Genomic DNA, 18,302 nt, shown 5'->3' on the forward strand with positions numbered 1-18,302 from the left:
TACAAAATGAAGAGAGCAGAAATAGCGAGTAGAAACAAGATAATGATCCAAGACAAATTCAAATTCATGATGAAACATGCTATCCATCTTAAGAGAAAGAACTGATGAACTCTCAGTGCAGATTGAAACATACATTTTGTGCTTTATTTTTCCTGGTTTATTTTTGTGTTTTCTTTTGCAATATGGTCAATATTGAAATATTTTTCATGATTTCAGAGGTATAATTAACATTGCATTCTCAATGTGTGAGGGAGGAATGGGGAAAAAAGAGGATTTGGAACTCAAAAATTTCATAGATTAATTTATATGCTAAAAAAGAAATTCCTCTATATGCATTTGCCTGTTTTTCTAAATAATGTTACCAAAATGGAAGAAAACATATTCTGATGATCAAGGATTTTTCTGCATTAAAGAATAAGGGCTGTACTTGATAGTAATAGCCACCAGTGTATTTTGATAATTCCCTTTGAAGTTATAGAATCCTAAGCTCTTTACCATTGGAAGGGGTTGCAGAGGTCATATAGTTTCCTTAGGCAAAATCAATGGACTTTGGAAAAATCAAAGGGAACCAACTATAATGGCAGTGAGCTTCTGGCAGGTAATACCAAAATATTTTGTATAGCCTGCAGAACTTTATTAAGAGCAGATTTTTTTGCATTTAATTTCTGACACCAACCTGTATAAAATTAATACTACTTACTCTGCAAATTTACTTGCTCTTAAATAATAAGCTCCAGTTCAGAAATTAATGGGATCATAGAGGGTTATGAACTAATCAAAATCAGTTGGTCTGGTGTAGGTTAGCAAAATATATTCTGCAAAGGGGTTGTGATGATTTGAACCAGTGATGATTTTTTTTTCCTCTTCCCAACTGACAAGCAGCAAATTTTAATTCAAGGAATCAGCAAACTTTGGGACTAATCATCAGTTAAATTGGCCTCCAATTCTTGTCCACCATCTGTGAAATCAGATGTTTCCAATATATGGAGTATTAGTAGAGGTGGGGAGCTATCAACAACTGAAGCTGAGATGACATTATCTTGAGCCTAGTCCTCAGAGCTTTAAAAATGGTGATGTGGTCATGTCACAGAATAAAAAGCAAATTGAGAAGTGAAATTTTTTTGTTATGAATGCCAAAGAACTCTAAGCTTTAGGGATGGGAACTGGAGAGAGCCCAATTGGCACTATTCAGGTGAACAGGGCCAGTCTGGTTTAAATTTCACAGATTAATTGCTGCTTGCTCCCTTTCTTTCCTGGCGTAAGATCTGTTGGGGCTCAAAAGGAAAAAAAGAAGCATGAGCTGGATCAATCCTAAATTCCTAGGAATACTCCAATAAACCATAATGCTAACACAAAGACCCCCAAGTTAAACATCTTTGAGGGAGTCTTCACCCTCCTCCCCAAACTTTCCTTATTCATACTAAACCTGCTGTTCTTAACCAAAAGTATGTGGCTTAAAAATAAAAAGAAAGCTGTATTTCAAAGTAATTGGCTTTTTGTCATCTTATTTTATGTATTTAAAAATATTATTCTGAGAAAGGGTCCCTAAGCTTCCATAGACTGACATTATACAATAAAAAAGGTTGAGTGTCTGTACAGCACTCTGTTCATCATCAAAATCCTTCATGCCACACATATACCATTCTTGATTGATACCAAACCACTTGTGGAAACATCAGTAGCTTTTCTATTACTTTCCCTGTGACCTCAGTTCTCAAGTGGAAGTTCCCACTGCATTAATTTCCATTTGCCTCAGCTTTTCCCTACCCCCAGGATGAAATTTTATTCTTTATAATTTCACAATATCTTCCAGGGCACAGTGGAGGGAATATTCCTCTCTATTCTGTGCATCATGTTATCTTTATTCCTGACTCTTAAGTCCCCACAGGACTCACATGATCCTGTTTCTGCTGACATCTTAGATGATCTCAAAATCATTTGTATATGATGCTTTGATGCTTGCCTAACTCTTACCCACTCTGGCTGTTCTGCACTTTGGTTTGTGGAAGTAGACAAATATCCCTTATACAAATATCAAATACTGAAGACTAAGGGCTGTAGAATAAGGTGCCCATCAATTGAGGAATGACTGGACAAATTATGATATATAAATGTAATAGAATGCATGCTGTTAAGAATGATAAAAGGAATGATTTCAGAGAAATCTGTGAAGACATGTTAACTAATACAGAAGGAAGTCAGCAGAATCTTAATACTTTATATAAAATAATACGTACATTGTGAAGACAAATAGCTCAGAAAATTTAAGAACTCTGATCAACGTAATTACCAATCATGATTCCAGAGCACTAATGATGATTAATGCTACCCACCTTCTGACAGAAGTTTATGGACTCAATGTGTAGGACTTTAGTCAATGTCGGCATTTCTTTTACTCGGTAATGCATAATCATGAGATTCTTTTGGGTGGATACAGGAGGTAGAAAAATAAATGCATGTTAATTGAAAAAAATGAACTTAAAAAAATTAAAAGTATTTAAAATTTATCTTAGATGGGATCCTTTTAAACCAATCTGGAAGAAAAACAGTTATTAAGCTTTCTTTGTTAAGTATTGGTTTCTAAATATTGTCTGGCCCCTCTCTTTATAAAGTATCTCCAGTAAAGACTGCTCTCTTGAAATTATTAGGGCAGTGACCAGATAAAGATGGATCTGGGGCTATTGAATATCTGAAAGAATTAGAGTTATGAAGGGAACCATCTTCTTTCTTCTTCTCCTGAAGTGGATTGATGAGAAAGATGAGGGCTCTATATGCCTTTTGGTCAGCTGTGGACTAATCAAAAACCAGATGGCAACATTGGTAGGAGAATATCACAAAGAACTTACCTAGCATGGTTCTTACAGGAAGGAATAGACACATATGAAGAGATTTTGAGGAATAGTCATGGCATCATTGTAGAATCTAGGATTTCTAGAATTTAGAATTTGGCAGAATAACTAAAACAGTAAATCGTCACCTTTATAAGATACATCCTTGAAGACCATAAGGCATACTGATAAAGAAGACTGCATAAAATGATCCAACTGAGACTTGTTGAATATGAAAGAAGCACAACTTCTTAAGTCTCATTGCACCTTACCTATCAGACTTTTAGTATTTTTCATTCTGCTGGGATTCTGACTATAATACAGGAGCTCTTTGAAGAAATGGTCTCTAAACTTTTTTGATAATACATCTCTAACAAAGTGTATGGCAAACAGTAGATGCTTAATAAATGTTAATGATGTTTTTGAGCTCACAGCTATCCCCAATACCTATGCATTTAATTACTTATGTACATGTAGCTCTATGACAATAGGAAAGTATAAGAATCATAGAAATCAAATTTGGAAAAAAATAATATGAAGATATTTAAATACACATCAGATTCAAGCAAAATAGGGAGCTAATGGAGATAATTGAGCAGGGGAGTGACATGGTCAGGCTATTCTTTAAGAAAATAATATTGAAATATTATATGAAGAAAGGAAGGGATGACATGGGGTGACTAAATAGGAGACCATAGTAATTCTTTAGAGGTGATGATGAAAAGCTAGGTAAATGGAATGATGAAAGAAAGTGTGAAAGAGGTGAAGATAGAAACAACAGTTGGAGATGACATGAAGATTGGAAGGATGGTGAAACCTTTGATATTAATAGGAAATTCAGAAAGGAGGTGTTTTGTGGAGGGGGAAAGGCAATATGACACCTATGATGTTACAACTCATTTATACCATACCATCCTATGCCACTGGTTTTATCTCACCCAAAATGTCCATGGGGAAACTTGAGACTCTTATTGGTCACTGCCCTGGAATGCCAAGCCTGCTTTTAGACAGGTGTTGGTGAGGTCAGCTGTGGGTTTATTTCATGGAGAGGAGTAATTTTTCAAAACTACCTCTTTAAGTATTGTAGCAATTGCTCAGATAGTCTTATTTTTTTCTGCTGTAAAAGAGACAATAGCCACATCAAAAAAAGGGAGATAGTAGAATGGAAAGTGTTGGGAGATAAAGACATTCAGGATTGTAATGAAGACAAAACCGATGATTGGTTATTATGGGGAAGGTTGGATAATACCCATTTTCATCCCCTTTGGCTGATCTCATATTTGGCGTCAGTCCATAACTCTCTTAGGATTAGTGATGGAGTCAGATCTTGGGCAGAGTTCAACAAGGAAAAGATATTCTGTACTAGAAAGGTCAAGGAATGAAAAAAAGTAATATTTAAGGGTCAGAGGGATACACAAAGCAATTATTGTAGGTGATGGTTATCTCTTAAATAAATTTTAACTGGAAATATTGTGACAAGTATGCTTACAGGTGAGAGTGTGGATATGAGATGACCTGAAAATTTTCCAGTGAAGTTATGTTCCAGGAATCTAGGAGAGAACTCAAATCAATAGGAATATGACACTTTTAAAGAAAGTTATGGCACAGATATGTAATAGATGAGTTGTCAGGGTAAAGATAGACACAGATACAAGGTATTTTTATGAAGCATCTAGCTTAGGCTTGAAAAAAATGCTATCGTTTACTAGGAAATTAGGAACTACAATAAACTTATACTGGTGCCTTATTCTTTACTCACTACCTATTTGACTGCTGGTCTTCCAAGAGCATTCTCTCTGGCATATCCTGATCAAAAACTTCCAGATTCCATCAGTATCCAACTTCCACATTTTGTTCACTTTTTAGCAGTTTGCATACACACCTCCTGCTTCGCAGAAGTAAACTACCTAGTATAAACACTCTTCTCTACCCTTTTCAAATGCTCAAATAGATTTGTGATTCAGTACCAATGACTTGCTTATCCTGTGTACCTCATGTCAAAGATTTCTCATAGGTTTGTCGCGGACAATGTACTAGAAGTGACGACTTTTTCATTTCCTGATGTTGATAAAATGTTTGTGGAATGGCTCAAGCTTGTCATTTAGTATCTTGGTATCCATTGCAAGACCACATTATCTTTTCCAATTATTCAATCTTTGAATGATGTTCTTTATTCTAATTCTTCTATATTCTTTATTTGTAATATATTGCAATCTTCTCATCCCTATCATGTATTTCTACACTCATCTGTGACGTTCATTTAAATTTTTCAGAAATAGTTATATTCTAAACCCCACAGGTATACCACAACACCAATAGTGTGGTTTTAATGGACCATATAATTGTGCCAGATTTCAAAAAATGATTATCAAAATAGTCATATTACTTGATATGAAATATAGTGTTCTCTTACTAGAATGAATTAGGGACACAATATACAGAAATAAATGACCACAGTAACCTTGTTTTTGATAAACTCAAAGATCCAAAATATTGGAGCAAGAACTTGCTATCTGAAAAAATGTTCTGCAAAAAGGAAAGTAGTTGGACATGGCAGAAACTAGGCATAGATCATCATCTCATTCCATTTACCAAGATAAACTTAAAATGAGTACATTATTTCAGAAAGGTTAATATGACAAGCAAATAGGGAAGGATGGAAAAATACCTATAAGTTCTATGGATAAGGAAAGCGTTCATTAACTCTCTCTCTCTGTCTGTGTGTCTGTGTGTGTGTGTGTGTGTGTGTGTGTGTGTGTGTGTGTCTGTGTCTGTGTGCCTGTGTGTCTGTGTGTCTGTGTGGAGAGCAAGCAAGAGAGAGAGTGAATGAGGGAGAGATCACGAAGGGGCGGGGGAGAGAGAGAGAGAGAGAGAGAGAGAGAGAGAGACAGAGAGACAGAGAGAAAGAGACAGAGAGACAGAGAGAGACAGAGAGTCAGACAGAGAGAGAAGAGTGACAGAGCGAGGCAGGGGGGAATCACAGGAGTTACAATGTATAATTTTGATTACATGAAATCAAAAAGGTTGTGTACAAACAAAGCCAAATGCAACCAAAGTTAGAAGAAATGCATAAAACTGGAACTTTTTAACAGCAGGTTTTTCCTGATAAAGGACTCATTTCTTCAATATATAGGGAACTATGTCAAATTTATAAAAATAAGAATAATTTCCCAATTGGTAAAAGCCAAATGATATAAATAGAAAATTTTCAGAAGAAATCAAAACTACCAATAGTCAATAATATGAAAAAATATTAAAATGTCTAATAATTAGAAAATGTAAATTAAAACAATGTTAAAGTACCACCTCACAACCATAAGATCAGCTAAGATGACAGAAAAGAAAAATTTCATGATGGAGGAAAAAAATAGGTGAACTAATATATTGTTAGTAGAGCTATGAATTAATTTCTGGTCCATCCACTCCAGAGTACTATTCCCAAAGGACTATAACCTATATGCATACCCTATGAAGCAGCAATACTGGTACTAGATCTGTACTCTAAAGAGATCAAAGAAAAAGGAATAGGATTCATATGTACAAGAATACCTATAGAAGTTCTTTTGCAGTGGGAGGGGATTTCTATCCTATCATTTGAGGAATGATTAAAGAAATTATGATAAGGTTCTAATGGAATTCTATTGAACTATAAGAAATACTATTGGGATTGGTTTTAGAAAAATCTGGGAAGATTTATATGAACTAATTCAAAGAGAAAACCAGGAGAACATTTTTTACAGTAATAGCAATATTAAAGTGATGTGTGAAAGATTTAGCAACTTTGCTCAATTTAGTGATCCATGACAATTCCAAAGGAGTTGTCTCTAGAAAGAGAAAACTGATGAATTCTAAATGTGTACTGAAACACATATCCTTTACTTTTTTTGCTTTTAAAAAATATGACTAATGTGAAAATGTTTGGTATGACATTATATGTATAATGGAAATCATATTTCTTAACTTTTCAATGAGTGAGGGAGAAACTAAATGTAGAAAATTCATAACTGAAGGTTAAAAAAATGGGTCATAGTTTCTGGGAGAAGTTTGGGCTCAAATTAAAGGAATTTTGTAGTTTCCTGAAGAAAATTTAACCTTTCTTCCTCTCCTGTGGAACTCTAGGACTAATACTTTGTCCAATTATCCTGGCTATTGAAGATAAATCTTCCTAGGCAAACTCCATATAGACTATCGATCTAATTGTAAGCCAAAATCTGGCCAATAGATCAAATCTCACACCAGTTTTTCTCATGGAATAGTCAGGCCAAATTTTTTCACTGTTTTGGGGTTTGATGCCAATATCATGAAGTTATTGCTAAATAAGGAACATTTAAAGAATATCACCATCCAAGAAGCATCTTTTAATTTGAATTTTGTATTAAATCTCCAAAATGGTGGTGAATACCTTTGACAAGTACATATGTCCTGGTTTAGTGCCTCTGTTAATACTGATGATCATTTGATCAACAAAGTTATAAATTTTATTTTTCAAAGAATCCTATATAAATTTGATATGGTTATAAAAGAAACTATCTTGGAAGCATGGTATTAAGATGGAATTTTGCTCTACTAATTGAAATTCTTTCTTATAGTTGATAAAAAATAAGTTTGGCGGGTAATGTATTCCCTACATCTTTTAGTCATTTGAGTGCTGGTAAAAGATGTTATATACTGTGTTATAATATCATTTACAAAGAGCCTGCCTATAACCTCATAAAGAATTCCCTTAATGAATGTAAAATTATAAAGAATAATTTTGATCCCATTAAAGTAATATAAGGAATATCCCCTCTTTTCCACTTCTTTGTAGAGGTCCATAAGAAATATTGTATTTAATATCCAACTTTTCCATGCATTAATCAATTTTGTTGATTTTAAAAATTCTTCCTTTTATTCTTTATTTTTTTTAAAAATTCTTTGTTATAAAGACTGGGTAAGGAATACAGGAGAAATCTAGTTGATAAAAAATATTTAAAAAGAATGTCCTCAATAAGGGTGTACATTATTCTCACAAAACTTTTGTAAAAATGGGAAAGTAGACATATTAGGTCAGTTGCTGCTATTTTCTAGGACACCCTGTTAATTTCTTTTCTTATTTAAATATGCTGTCTCATCATGAAAGCTCTAGCTTCCTTTTGGGGGCGGGGAAGGAAAGTTATTCTAGAATCCCCATTCAATCATATTCTCTTAAAATAAAAAACAAAAACACCTCCCCCCAAATCTACCCCAATATATTCTGAAACATTTGGTTTAAAATGCTATTAAATATAGTATACAGAAAAAAAGAAATATAGATTGCAGAGTTGATCCAATTTACTTTTTAAAAATGTGAGTAAACAGGACATAATGGTGTAAGGTGATAAAAAAGCAAAACTCAAAATAATATAAACAAATGACTTAAACTCTGTCCACTTTGAACTTCCTTAAATTATACCCTAATAGTCCTCAAACTGTGTAACAGTGATTTCACATCAACAAAAATCTGGTTCATTTAGTTTGAGGCACAAAAATAAACTCCATAAATTGGTATGGATTCACAGATTTAGAAGGGTCTAGAAAAGTTTTTTTTTCCTTTTTTTTTTTTAACATTTTTATTGTGTTTCTTGGACCTCCTTGACAGTCTGGTGAAGGTTATGAAATCCTTCTCATAATATTTTAAATGAATAAAATAAAATACATGAGATTACAAAGGAAGCCAATTACATTGAAATAGTTATCAAAAATGTTTTTAAAGCACCTATTCACAAGACTCCAGGTTTATAATACCTGATATAGAAGTCATGGGTTTTGAATATCTACTATTCATAATATAAACATTTGAGCTCTAGAGATGTCATTGAGGAGCATGGAGTCAACAAAATGAAATTATTGGTTTATGAAACATCTCTTTTAGTTCCCACACTCAGATTCCAAGTTAGGTTTCACTGGTTGTCTGGTTTTACTCAGATGAACCACATGGAAACTAAAGGGGAATCAATCAATGAATAAGTATTTGTCCAATTGTCTGTTATGTGCTGAGAACTGAGAATATAAATATATAAGTGTGACAATGATTGCTTTCACAAGGCTTAGTCCCAGGCCCTCATTTTCTGCTGGTACCCATCTCTATCCGATCTATTATTAAATCTTAACATTTCTGACTTATTAAAAAAGCTCTCATATGTATCTATATCTCTTCACATACCTGCCACCCCAATACAGATCCCCATCATCTCATGCCCATGCTTTCTGGTTTACTTTCCTGCCTCAAGTCTTTCTCCTATTCCAAGTCATCTTTCACTCTGCCAATGATATGATTTTACAAAAACAAAAGCCTGATGTCATTATACTTCTTTCCTCCCTACTCAATAAAATCTAGTGGTTACTATGACCTGGATCAAGCATAAAATATTTTGTGTGGTTTTTAAGACTTTTCACAATCTGGCTTTTCCATCCTCTAGTCTTTTTATACTTGACTGTTTTCCATAGACTTTGCATCCAACTCTGCCAGTCCATTTGTTCTTCTTCACAAATAACATTCCATCTCCCAACTTCATTATGCTTTTTTTAGGATTTTGCAAGGCAAATGGGGTTAAGTGGCTTGCCCAAGGCCACACAGCTAGGTAATTAGTAAGCATCTGAGACCAGATTTGAACCCAGGTACTCCTGACTCCAGGGCCAGTGCTTTATCCACTGCGCCACCTAGCCGCCCCAACCAACTTCACTATGTTTTACTAGCTGTCACACAGACTAGAATGGGTTTTCTCCTTTCCTTCTTCTACTGACTTCCCAGACTTCCTTCAAACCAGGCTGCTAGGTGGCGCAATAGATAGAGTACTGACCCTGGAGTCAGGAATGCCTGAGTTCAAATTGGGCCTCAGACACTTAAAAATTTCTTAGCTGTGTGGCCTTGGGCAAGCCACTTAACCCCATTTGCCTTGGGAAAAAAAAAAACTAAAAAAATAAATAAATTCAAACCCACCTGCTACAGGAGGATTTTCCAATTCTTCTGCTAGTACTTTCATGTCAGATTTATATGTACATACATATATGTAAACACATAATTATTTGCAGGTTATTTTCACCATTAGAATGTAAGGTCCTTGAGGATGGGTACTAGAGTGTTTTTTTCCCTTTGATTCCTTTGTGTTTAGCACAATGTTTATCACATAATTACAGTTTAAGAAATATTTGCTTATTGGCAAATACAATAAACAGTTTGTAACTATGAGCAAAGATTTGCCTTGTAGTATTGGTCACCAATTATGGGCATGAGGAGCATGGCAGGTTCTATGTTGACTCTACCTACAACAAGGGCTCTTGAGTGATGAGGACTTTTGTGTTTTTGGGACCCTGAATGAACTTCCTCTGATTTTTTTGTTCACCTGCTACCTTTGGAATATTAAGGTAGAACATACCTGAGATGTAGCTGGGTTAAGTGAGAAACATAAAAAGCCTCTATACAACTTTTATAAGATGTGAACTTCCTTTTTTTCTGTTGAAAAGGAGAAATAATGACATAACAATGTCTGAGTAATATAGGAATATGATTTTGGAAGCAAATTTAAATTACAATAAAATCATAGGTAGATGTGGATTTAAGTTTTCGTTAAATCATGGCTTAGGCTGACTTGTGGGTTGTGCAAATGACAGAAAGCTGAGTGTTTGAAAGATAGAAATGTCATTTAAATTATGCAAAATTTATTGCATTGTTTTAAGACTAGAGTTTCCAGAATCCATACTATATAAAATCAATTTATACCCATTTATATTGATATATTCATATTCTACATACACACATACATAGATTCCCCTTCCTAGGTATGATTTGTATTTGGATAAGTACAAGAGAATTTCAGAGCAAAGAATATTTATGTTCAGAAGAATAGATGGATAAAACATGGGAAAGGATTGTAGCTAGTCTGTGAAGGGCTAGGTAAGTGGACAAGAAGCTGTGGAATTTGATAGGAGAAAAGGATTAGAGATAAGAGTCCATTAGTTTAAGGAGGAAAGAATAATGGTTGCTGAATGGATTATTCCATATCATTATTTGTAACTATTGATTCAAAGGGAGTGATTTTCATTTTGTTCTATTACTGTGATTTCTTTAGTATGGGAGGCTTACAATAAGGAAAATGTAGTTCCACACTTACTCTGCAACTTAAAATTTTAGGAAAAAGGTTAATGACCTGATTGGGAGGCAAATGGTGTCACATAACCTATATGCATCAGGAATAGGAAAATTCAGATATTCCTGACTCCAAGACTGGCTCTATACACCCTTCTCATATAGATTTTTACAAAGTTCTGGCAAACAGGCTTGATTTTTCTTTATTAGAAAGTTCATCATTCTCTTCTTCCTCTTATTATAGCAATTTATATTTGCATATAGGCTATCTCATTTAATCCTGACAAGAATCCAGTTAGGTAGGTGATATTAATATTATTATTTTGATTTTGTAAAAATTAAACCCTACTTTTGTTAAGGAAAAATAATTATTTTTACTTCTTACTTTCTATCTATTAAAAAATAGAGCAACAAAACTCTTGAAACACATGTATTTAGTCAAGCAAAACACAATCCACTTTATTCCTGTCAAAGAAATTTGTCTCATTCTAAATCCCGAGTTCATCATATCTCTGGAAAGATGTGGGTAGCGTTGGTTCAACTTGGCATTGATTAGTCATTGCATAAACTAGAGTCAAAGTTTCCTGTCTTTACCACTTTGTTGTTATTTTATAAATTGTTCTACTGGTTCTGCTTATTTCATTCTGCCTCAGTTCATGTGAGATTCCTTATGTTTTACTGAAACTATCTTTCATGATTTATTAGAGTACATTAGTCTATCACTGTATTCATATATCATAGTTAATTCAACTATATGGTATGATTATGTTCATTTTACATAGGAGGAATGAAGACTAGAAGAGGTTAAATTACTTAAATTACTTGCCTGGGGTTATACTTCTAGTAAATGTCTGAGACAAGGTTTGAAATTAGGTCTTCCTGGCTCCACATTCAGAATTACAATTATAACTCCCCCCCCCCCCCCGACCTATCTACTTTGAAAATATCAGATAACCTAAAAATGAAAGGAACAGAAATGATTGGGTACCTTATCACTGAAAGTCCTGCTCCAATGTAATTTAGCAGGGGCCTTGATATTTCTTCAGGATCCATCCCAAACCATCCAAATCTGAAAAATAAAAAAAAAATCAACATAGCTGGATTAGGTCTCTGTCTCTTTTACAACCATTAAATTTCCATGGTCAATTTGGTTGGTAGAGGTGATGTCACAGAAGGAATTCTGTTCTGAACCTTGGACAAAGATGTCAATGATATACTTCATTTCAACAGAAAATCTCTCGCATAAATCTTTGGCAGTGTTTGAAACAGAATAAGGAATTTTAAAATAGGGCTTAAAATAATACAATTAAAAACTGCTATATTGTTTAGCTTCCTTGATTTCCTCACTTCACAACCCTTGACTTTGTCCCAAATCACTATAAACTTACTATTACCAAGAGGAGTATTATAACATGAGATCCTTATGTGTAGGGAAAATTTATTCATAGTATTTGTATCCCCCCCCCAATATCCAGTAGAAGGAGCCGCTTGATATTACTTGCTGATTGAAATTGAGGAGAATCTGGGGATGCTTTGAAGTTTGCATCAAAAATGAGGGATAACCTGGTCTTGTAATTGATAATCTTTGAATTGATCAAGGTTAGTCTGCAGATAACAGACATCTAGTTCTTTATTAGGCTATAATCATTCTATCAGTTTGATACGACTCTCTAAACTTAAAAACTTACATTTTACTGGTATAGTCTTTGAGAACCCAGGGTCATTTCCATGTCACTACTGGAAAATGGAGAAAGACTTTAGCGTAGAAGATATACTTGGTCTTCCTTCCCCAATTGAGGCTCAGGTTCATGAAGTAATTTTTCAGTTAAATGTTAAAGGAAGACTTCAAGAAAGGGAGTATATTCCACCTTCATCTTCAATTAGTTGAACTTGACTTTGAAATTTATGGAGTAATACTGAATTGTCAGATAATCCTTCTCATGAGTTCACCAAATTTTAAATAAATGACCTATTAGTGAGTTTTATTTAAAATTATAATGAAATTTTTCTTTAAAATGTTTTTCTCTTAAGGTTTATTATTTGCCATTTGTCCTGGTCTCACATAGTCATTAAGATGGTTATATATAGGCCACACACAGAAATGTACATATTTATGCATGTGTATATTATGGATATATATATATATGCATATATATATATTTATATAAGTTCTTGCCATAAGTTGATATACATTTATATAATGTCATAAACATATGCATATGTTATATATTAATTAGATTACATAAGTAGAGGATTGCAAGATCTGATGGATATGTAGATATATATTTCCACAATCATGTCATGCCTCTTTGGGTGCTCTGAGACAAGGCTATTTGTTAGCTCTGACAAATGCTTGTAATATGTGATGTTTCTGAGAATAAATGTAATGAGATGATGTGGTTACCATCAGAGGATAGTACCTATGGAGATAAAATCACAGAATTGTAGAATTACTAAAGTTTGAAGCTGTATGAATTTGTAGACTTATAATTTCATCAATGTGTGGAAATCCTGATGCTAAAAAGATGTTGATTCACATAAATCTGAAATTTATCTGAAATTTAAACTCTTTTGGGTGAGATTTATTTCTTTATTTTTCCAGCATATGGAAAGGTTAAGTCCAAAATGTATAGTATAAGCTTGGGCAGATGCCATGAAGATGTTTGTTTTCTCATCTCCATAGCTTCTCTTAGTCTATTCCTTCTCATTCTGAAGTCATGGTTTCATGATTTGAGCAAGGGAGGGGATGAATAGTAAAGGGGTAGAGTCAGTATTCTCTAGAAAGATATAGATAGGGACAGGCTGCAACTTAAAATCTTGTCTGGGGACATTAGGGCATCCAGTGATAAGATTTGGAGCTATAGTCCTTGGAGATATCTAGTATAATCTCCTCTATTGACTGTTGGTAAAACAGTGGCCTGGAGAAATGGAGTAATTTACCTAAGAATTGGGACATGAATGCAGACTTTGTGACCTCAGAATTAGTGCTCTTTCCACTTGCTCAGAGTTATAGGGTAGATTACTAGATCAGGGTTTCCTTATCTTGGGACTTTCATGACTGTACTTTAATGTAATTGGTTTCCTTTGTAATCAGTATATTTTATGTGTGCTTTTAGAAACATTATTCAGAGTAAGAGCTGGTTAAAAGAGTCCAGGACAAAAAAAAATGATCATCTTTTGATTTTGTATTATATCCTTTTTTTCAAATATCTTAAGGCTAACAACATGTACTGTTTTAAGGTTTATAAAGCACTCAACAAGTATTATTTTTATCCCCTACCAAGAAGGCACATTGCTTATAACAAAGAATTAAAAAAGGAGAAACTAACCAGCAAAACTAACCAGTCTATCATTTGAGCCCCCTGAGCCAATTGAGGTATTAGACTCTCACCTCCATATATGTTCTAACTCCCACAAAGGGAGTTTGTGGAAAATGACTTTTCAAAGAAAGTCTTAAACTTCTTTTGTATCCCTAGTGCCTAATATGTAACTTGCACACAGAAGCTCTATGTGGGTTGGTTGCTAATGATAATTCTGTTTGAATTGGGTTACCTTGAGCTTGCCCAGCCTGTTAACGAGTTAAATGATCCCCAGATTAAAAGTCCAAGACCTAAACCAATTGTCTTAACAATCGGGACAACAGTGATGTTACCTGCAAGATAAAAACCACAGGAAAAAAAAGTATTTAAAAAGTACAGAAAATTAATTTAGAAGTTAAACAATTTAAAATCAACTATATTGCCCCTAGTATTTTGGTACAACTCCCCACCCCTATTTATGTATAACAGTATATTTCTTTCTTCTACATGTTAAAATCTTGAAATACAAAAGCAAAAATCCTGAAGCAATATATTTTGCAAGAAAATGTTGAGCAAAGCTACCCAACAATTTGCAGAAAAACTTTTCAGCCTTGGCATGTGCCTTGTTCAGGCATATGCTATTTTTGGAAAGCAATGCTGATGCTGAAAATGGTAGTGGTTTTATGTTGTCTGTGCTGTTATATAGAGGTAAAGAGGGCTGTAGGACTGAAATTGTATCAGAAAAATGCCCCTGACCTGACATATCACTCATTCTTTCTAAAGATCATATGATTCTCTAAGACCATTAGTTATAAAAGGGTCATGATCTAGATATCATGGATAGGAGTTTCCACACACAGAAAATTGTCTACCAGATTGACATAGATTTAGAACTGAAAGGACTTTAGAGATCTTAAAGACCATCCAGTTCAACCCTCTCAGAGCACAGGGGAGAAAACTGAGGTCTTTTACATTGAGACAAGATGAAATTAAAAATACTTGGGTAGATAAAGTTCTTCTATTTGTCCCTCTTTTTTACATTTCTCCCTATCAAAATCTAAGAATGTGTTGAATTCTCAGTATTAGATATATGTCCAAGGCTTAAAGACCCAGGTTTGAGCAAAACATTTTTTCTGCTTTTTGGTTTTTCTCATTTGTAAAATGAGTGAGTTGAACTATTTGATTTGTAGGAACTTTAAGAGTAGGGATATTAACCTGGGGTCATTGAACTTTTAAAAAATGGTGTTAAAAGCATTTCAATAAAATTGGTTCTCTTGGTACTTATACATTTTATTTATTTGAAGTACCAGGTGTGGCCTAGGCTTTACTACATTTTCAAAGGGATCCATGACTGAACAAAGTCAAGAACCGATGCCCTAAGAGTGTCAACATCCTCTGCCTGATAAAAGAATTTCAATCCATTCTGCAAGAATTTATTGTTGACTATGTTCCAGGCACTGTTAGGTACTAATGATAATAAGACCTTAAATGAAGCCATTCTTACCCTCAGGAAAAAATACATTCTTTGGGGGGCAAAGAGCAACATTTACACATAAACATGTATAAACAGTCCATTTATAATTAATTTTAGATTGAGAGGAGGAGAGAAATCTATGACACACATACACACACATACATACACAAAGTCTCCTATTGAGATATGTTTTCAAAAGTTGTCATTCTGTATCATTTGTCTCACTCAAGGGAAAAGATCCTATTTGTTGAAGTCAAATATATGAAGCTATGATTGTGGAATATCACATGTCAGCAAACTAAGTAGGAGAGATATTTAGTTGTCATGTATGAGGAAACTTGCCATATATTATACCATAAATACAGTTGTGCAGAGCCCTTTGGCTTAAATTCTCATTCTGACACACTAGTGACCCTACACCTGCACAAGTTATTTAACTTTTGGAGTCTTTCCATTTTGAGTAACGGTACTCTTAGATGCATACAGTCATACTCTTCATATAATGAGAAAAATAACTAACTATGCTTCTGGTATGTATTATTAGTAAATGCCTTTGTAAATGAAAGAATTGGGTTTCCTATGAATTACCATTATTATTCTGTCCAGTCCTAACTGAAACTGACCATGGCAAAGTAGAACCAGATATTTCTATTTTACATCCTCAATAGACTTGAAAATGGGCAGATATTCTCAGAAATGGGCAAGGGAACAAGTATTATTTAGGTGCCCATGATGCAGGGGATGCTTTGCTTAACACTTTGTAATTTTTTTCAATTTGATCCTCACAAAAGCTGTATGAATAGTTAGTGAGGTAGGATTGGGATGTTTCTAACTGTCATATACTGATGATGCCTGAGAGGGAAACTTTTTCCAAATGAGAATCTATTTGACAAAGTTACCTGAGGTGTAAGAGTAAAGAACCAAAGGGAATAGGAGAGATGGCATTTCCAGAATAGTCTTTCTGTACAGGACTTTCCTTCTCCTATTTCCAGACATTTCTATATGTCTGGGATGGTCTTTCCCTCTTTCTGCCTTTTGGAATCTCTAGCTCCTTTCTAGGACTAATTCATTTTCCAGTTGGGAAAGCCAAATATTGCATTGCATAGAGTACCTGGCCCACAATCAGGAAAATGTGAACTTGCAATTTGGGCTTAGACACTTACTAGCTTTGTGATCCTAGGCAGATCACTTCAACCTTTATTTTGGATCAGCTTCTTCATTTCAAGGCATTTCCTTATCCTTCCAGTTATGAGTACCTCCCCTTCTCAATGTGAAATTATTTTGTATCTATTTTATATACTTTGTATTTACTACTTTCTATATTTGTATTATCCCAACAATAAAATGTAAGCTCTTTGTGGGATGATGATGATGATGATGATGACTCCTCACACTTATATTTGAAAAGCACTTTACAAATATCTCATCCTATTCTTGTGAAAACTCTGGGTGATAGGTAGTGATGAGGAAACTGAGGAAGACAGAGGGAGTGACTTTCTCAAAGTCACAGAGCTAGTATTTGAATTCAGATTTGAACTGGGGTCCACTTTATTCCAGGTCCATAGTGCCATCTAGCTACAGCTAGTTTTTGGAGACCCAGTACTTAGTGTAGTATCTAGAAAATAACAGTAATAAATGCTAATTGTATTGAGAAAAATTTGGTAAAATTAATCTTTGTGACATTGACTGGGGCTTTTGCTCTGGTAAAGGAAGTGAGGATTGTAAACATGGACAAAAACATAAAAGTTCTTTCTATTTTGAATAACAGTACACTTAGATGCATAAATTCCTCAAAAAGAGATTCCTAAAATAGCTGAAATACTTTTTAACATATTGGGCTAATGTTTCCTGAGTGTGTAGAACAAAACAAACAACTGAAAAATCTGATTGGCATAGAAGTAGGTTTCCAAATAATATGCTTAGGAATCCTTCCCTCTCCAACATTGTTAGCTGTGCAAGTGATTTATTAATCAATAATGATCTGCTCCCTATAAATAGAAACTAAAGATTTAGCAAAAAACATCATAATGCACATTCTGAACTTTCCTTCCTGTCATGTATATTTAATACAGAAAGAGGAAGTGGAGAAGTGCATGTAGGTATCAGTAGGCTGGAGTATATAAGTAGTGAAAAATTGTGCTAAAGACATAGAATAAAGGATATTAACTAAGAGTTATATGCCCAAAACAAGAGGGACTTGAAAAAGAAACTTGAAAATATATTATTCCTACATTTGTAAACAAATGATTTTGGAGAAATTTGACTGTTTTAATAATAGCATAAATAATAATGAAATTATTTATAGTAATAAATTAAAAATAATAATAGTAAAAATAGTATTTTTGTGGATCATTAATTCTTTATGAATTTATACTATTTATATATTTTAAACCAAAAGCTGAGAAATTAGTATAAGAGGTTGCAATTCCAGCTTTGAATGTAGACTACAAAGTAAGCTGAGAGGTCATCTAGTCTAAATACTTTATTTGGCAGTTGAAGCATTTTTGGCCTTGAGAGATTTACTTGCCTAAAGATACACCTAGTAGGCCCAAGATGTTAACCCAAATCCTTTGATTCTAAATTACTGCCTCCTTTAT

At 34.0% G+C, this 18,302-nt stretch overlaps 1 protein-coding gene across 4 annotated transcripts in view; it reads right to left on the reverse strand.

Moving 5' to 3' along the window:
- TMEM144 (transmembrane protein 144) overlaps positions 1-18,302 on the reverse strand; it is a 62,876-nt gene that overhangs the window by 30,775 nt on the left and 13,799 nt on the right. For all 4 annotated transcript variants that reach the window (XM_074227425.1, XM_074227426.1, XM_074227427.1 and 1 more), the window contains 2 exons: positions 14,485-14,584; positions 11,921-12,001 (listed from right to left, as the gene is read on the reverse strand). In XM_074227425.1, coding sequence (XP_074083526.1) covers positions 11,921-12,001; positions 14,485-14,584 — 181 coding nt within the window. The remainder of the gene's footprint in view (positions 1-11,920; positions 12,002-14,484; positions 14,585-18,302) is intronic.

This window comes from Macrotis lagotis, chromosome 3, assembly GCF_037893015.1.
Source record: "Macrotis lagotis isolate mMagLag1 chromosome 3, bilby.v1.9.chrom.fasta, whole genome shotgun sequence".
Taxonomy (NCBI): domain Eukaryota; kingdom Metazoa; phylum Chordata; class Mammalia; order Peramelemorphia; family Peramelidae; genus Macrotis; species Macrotis lagotis.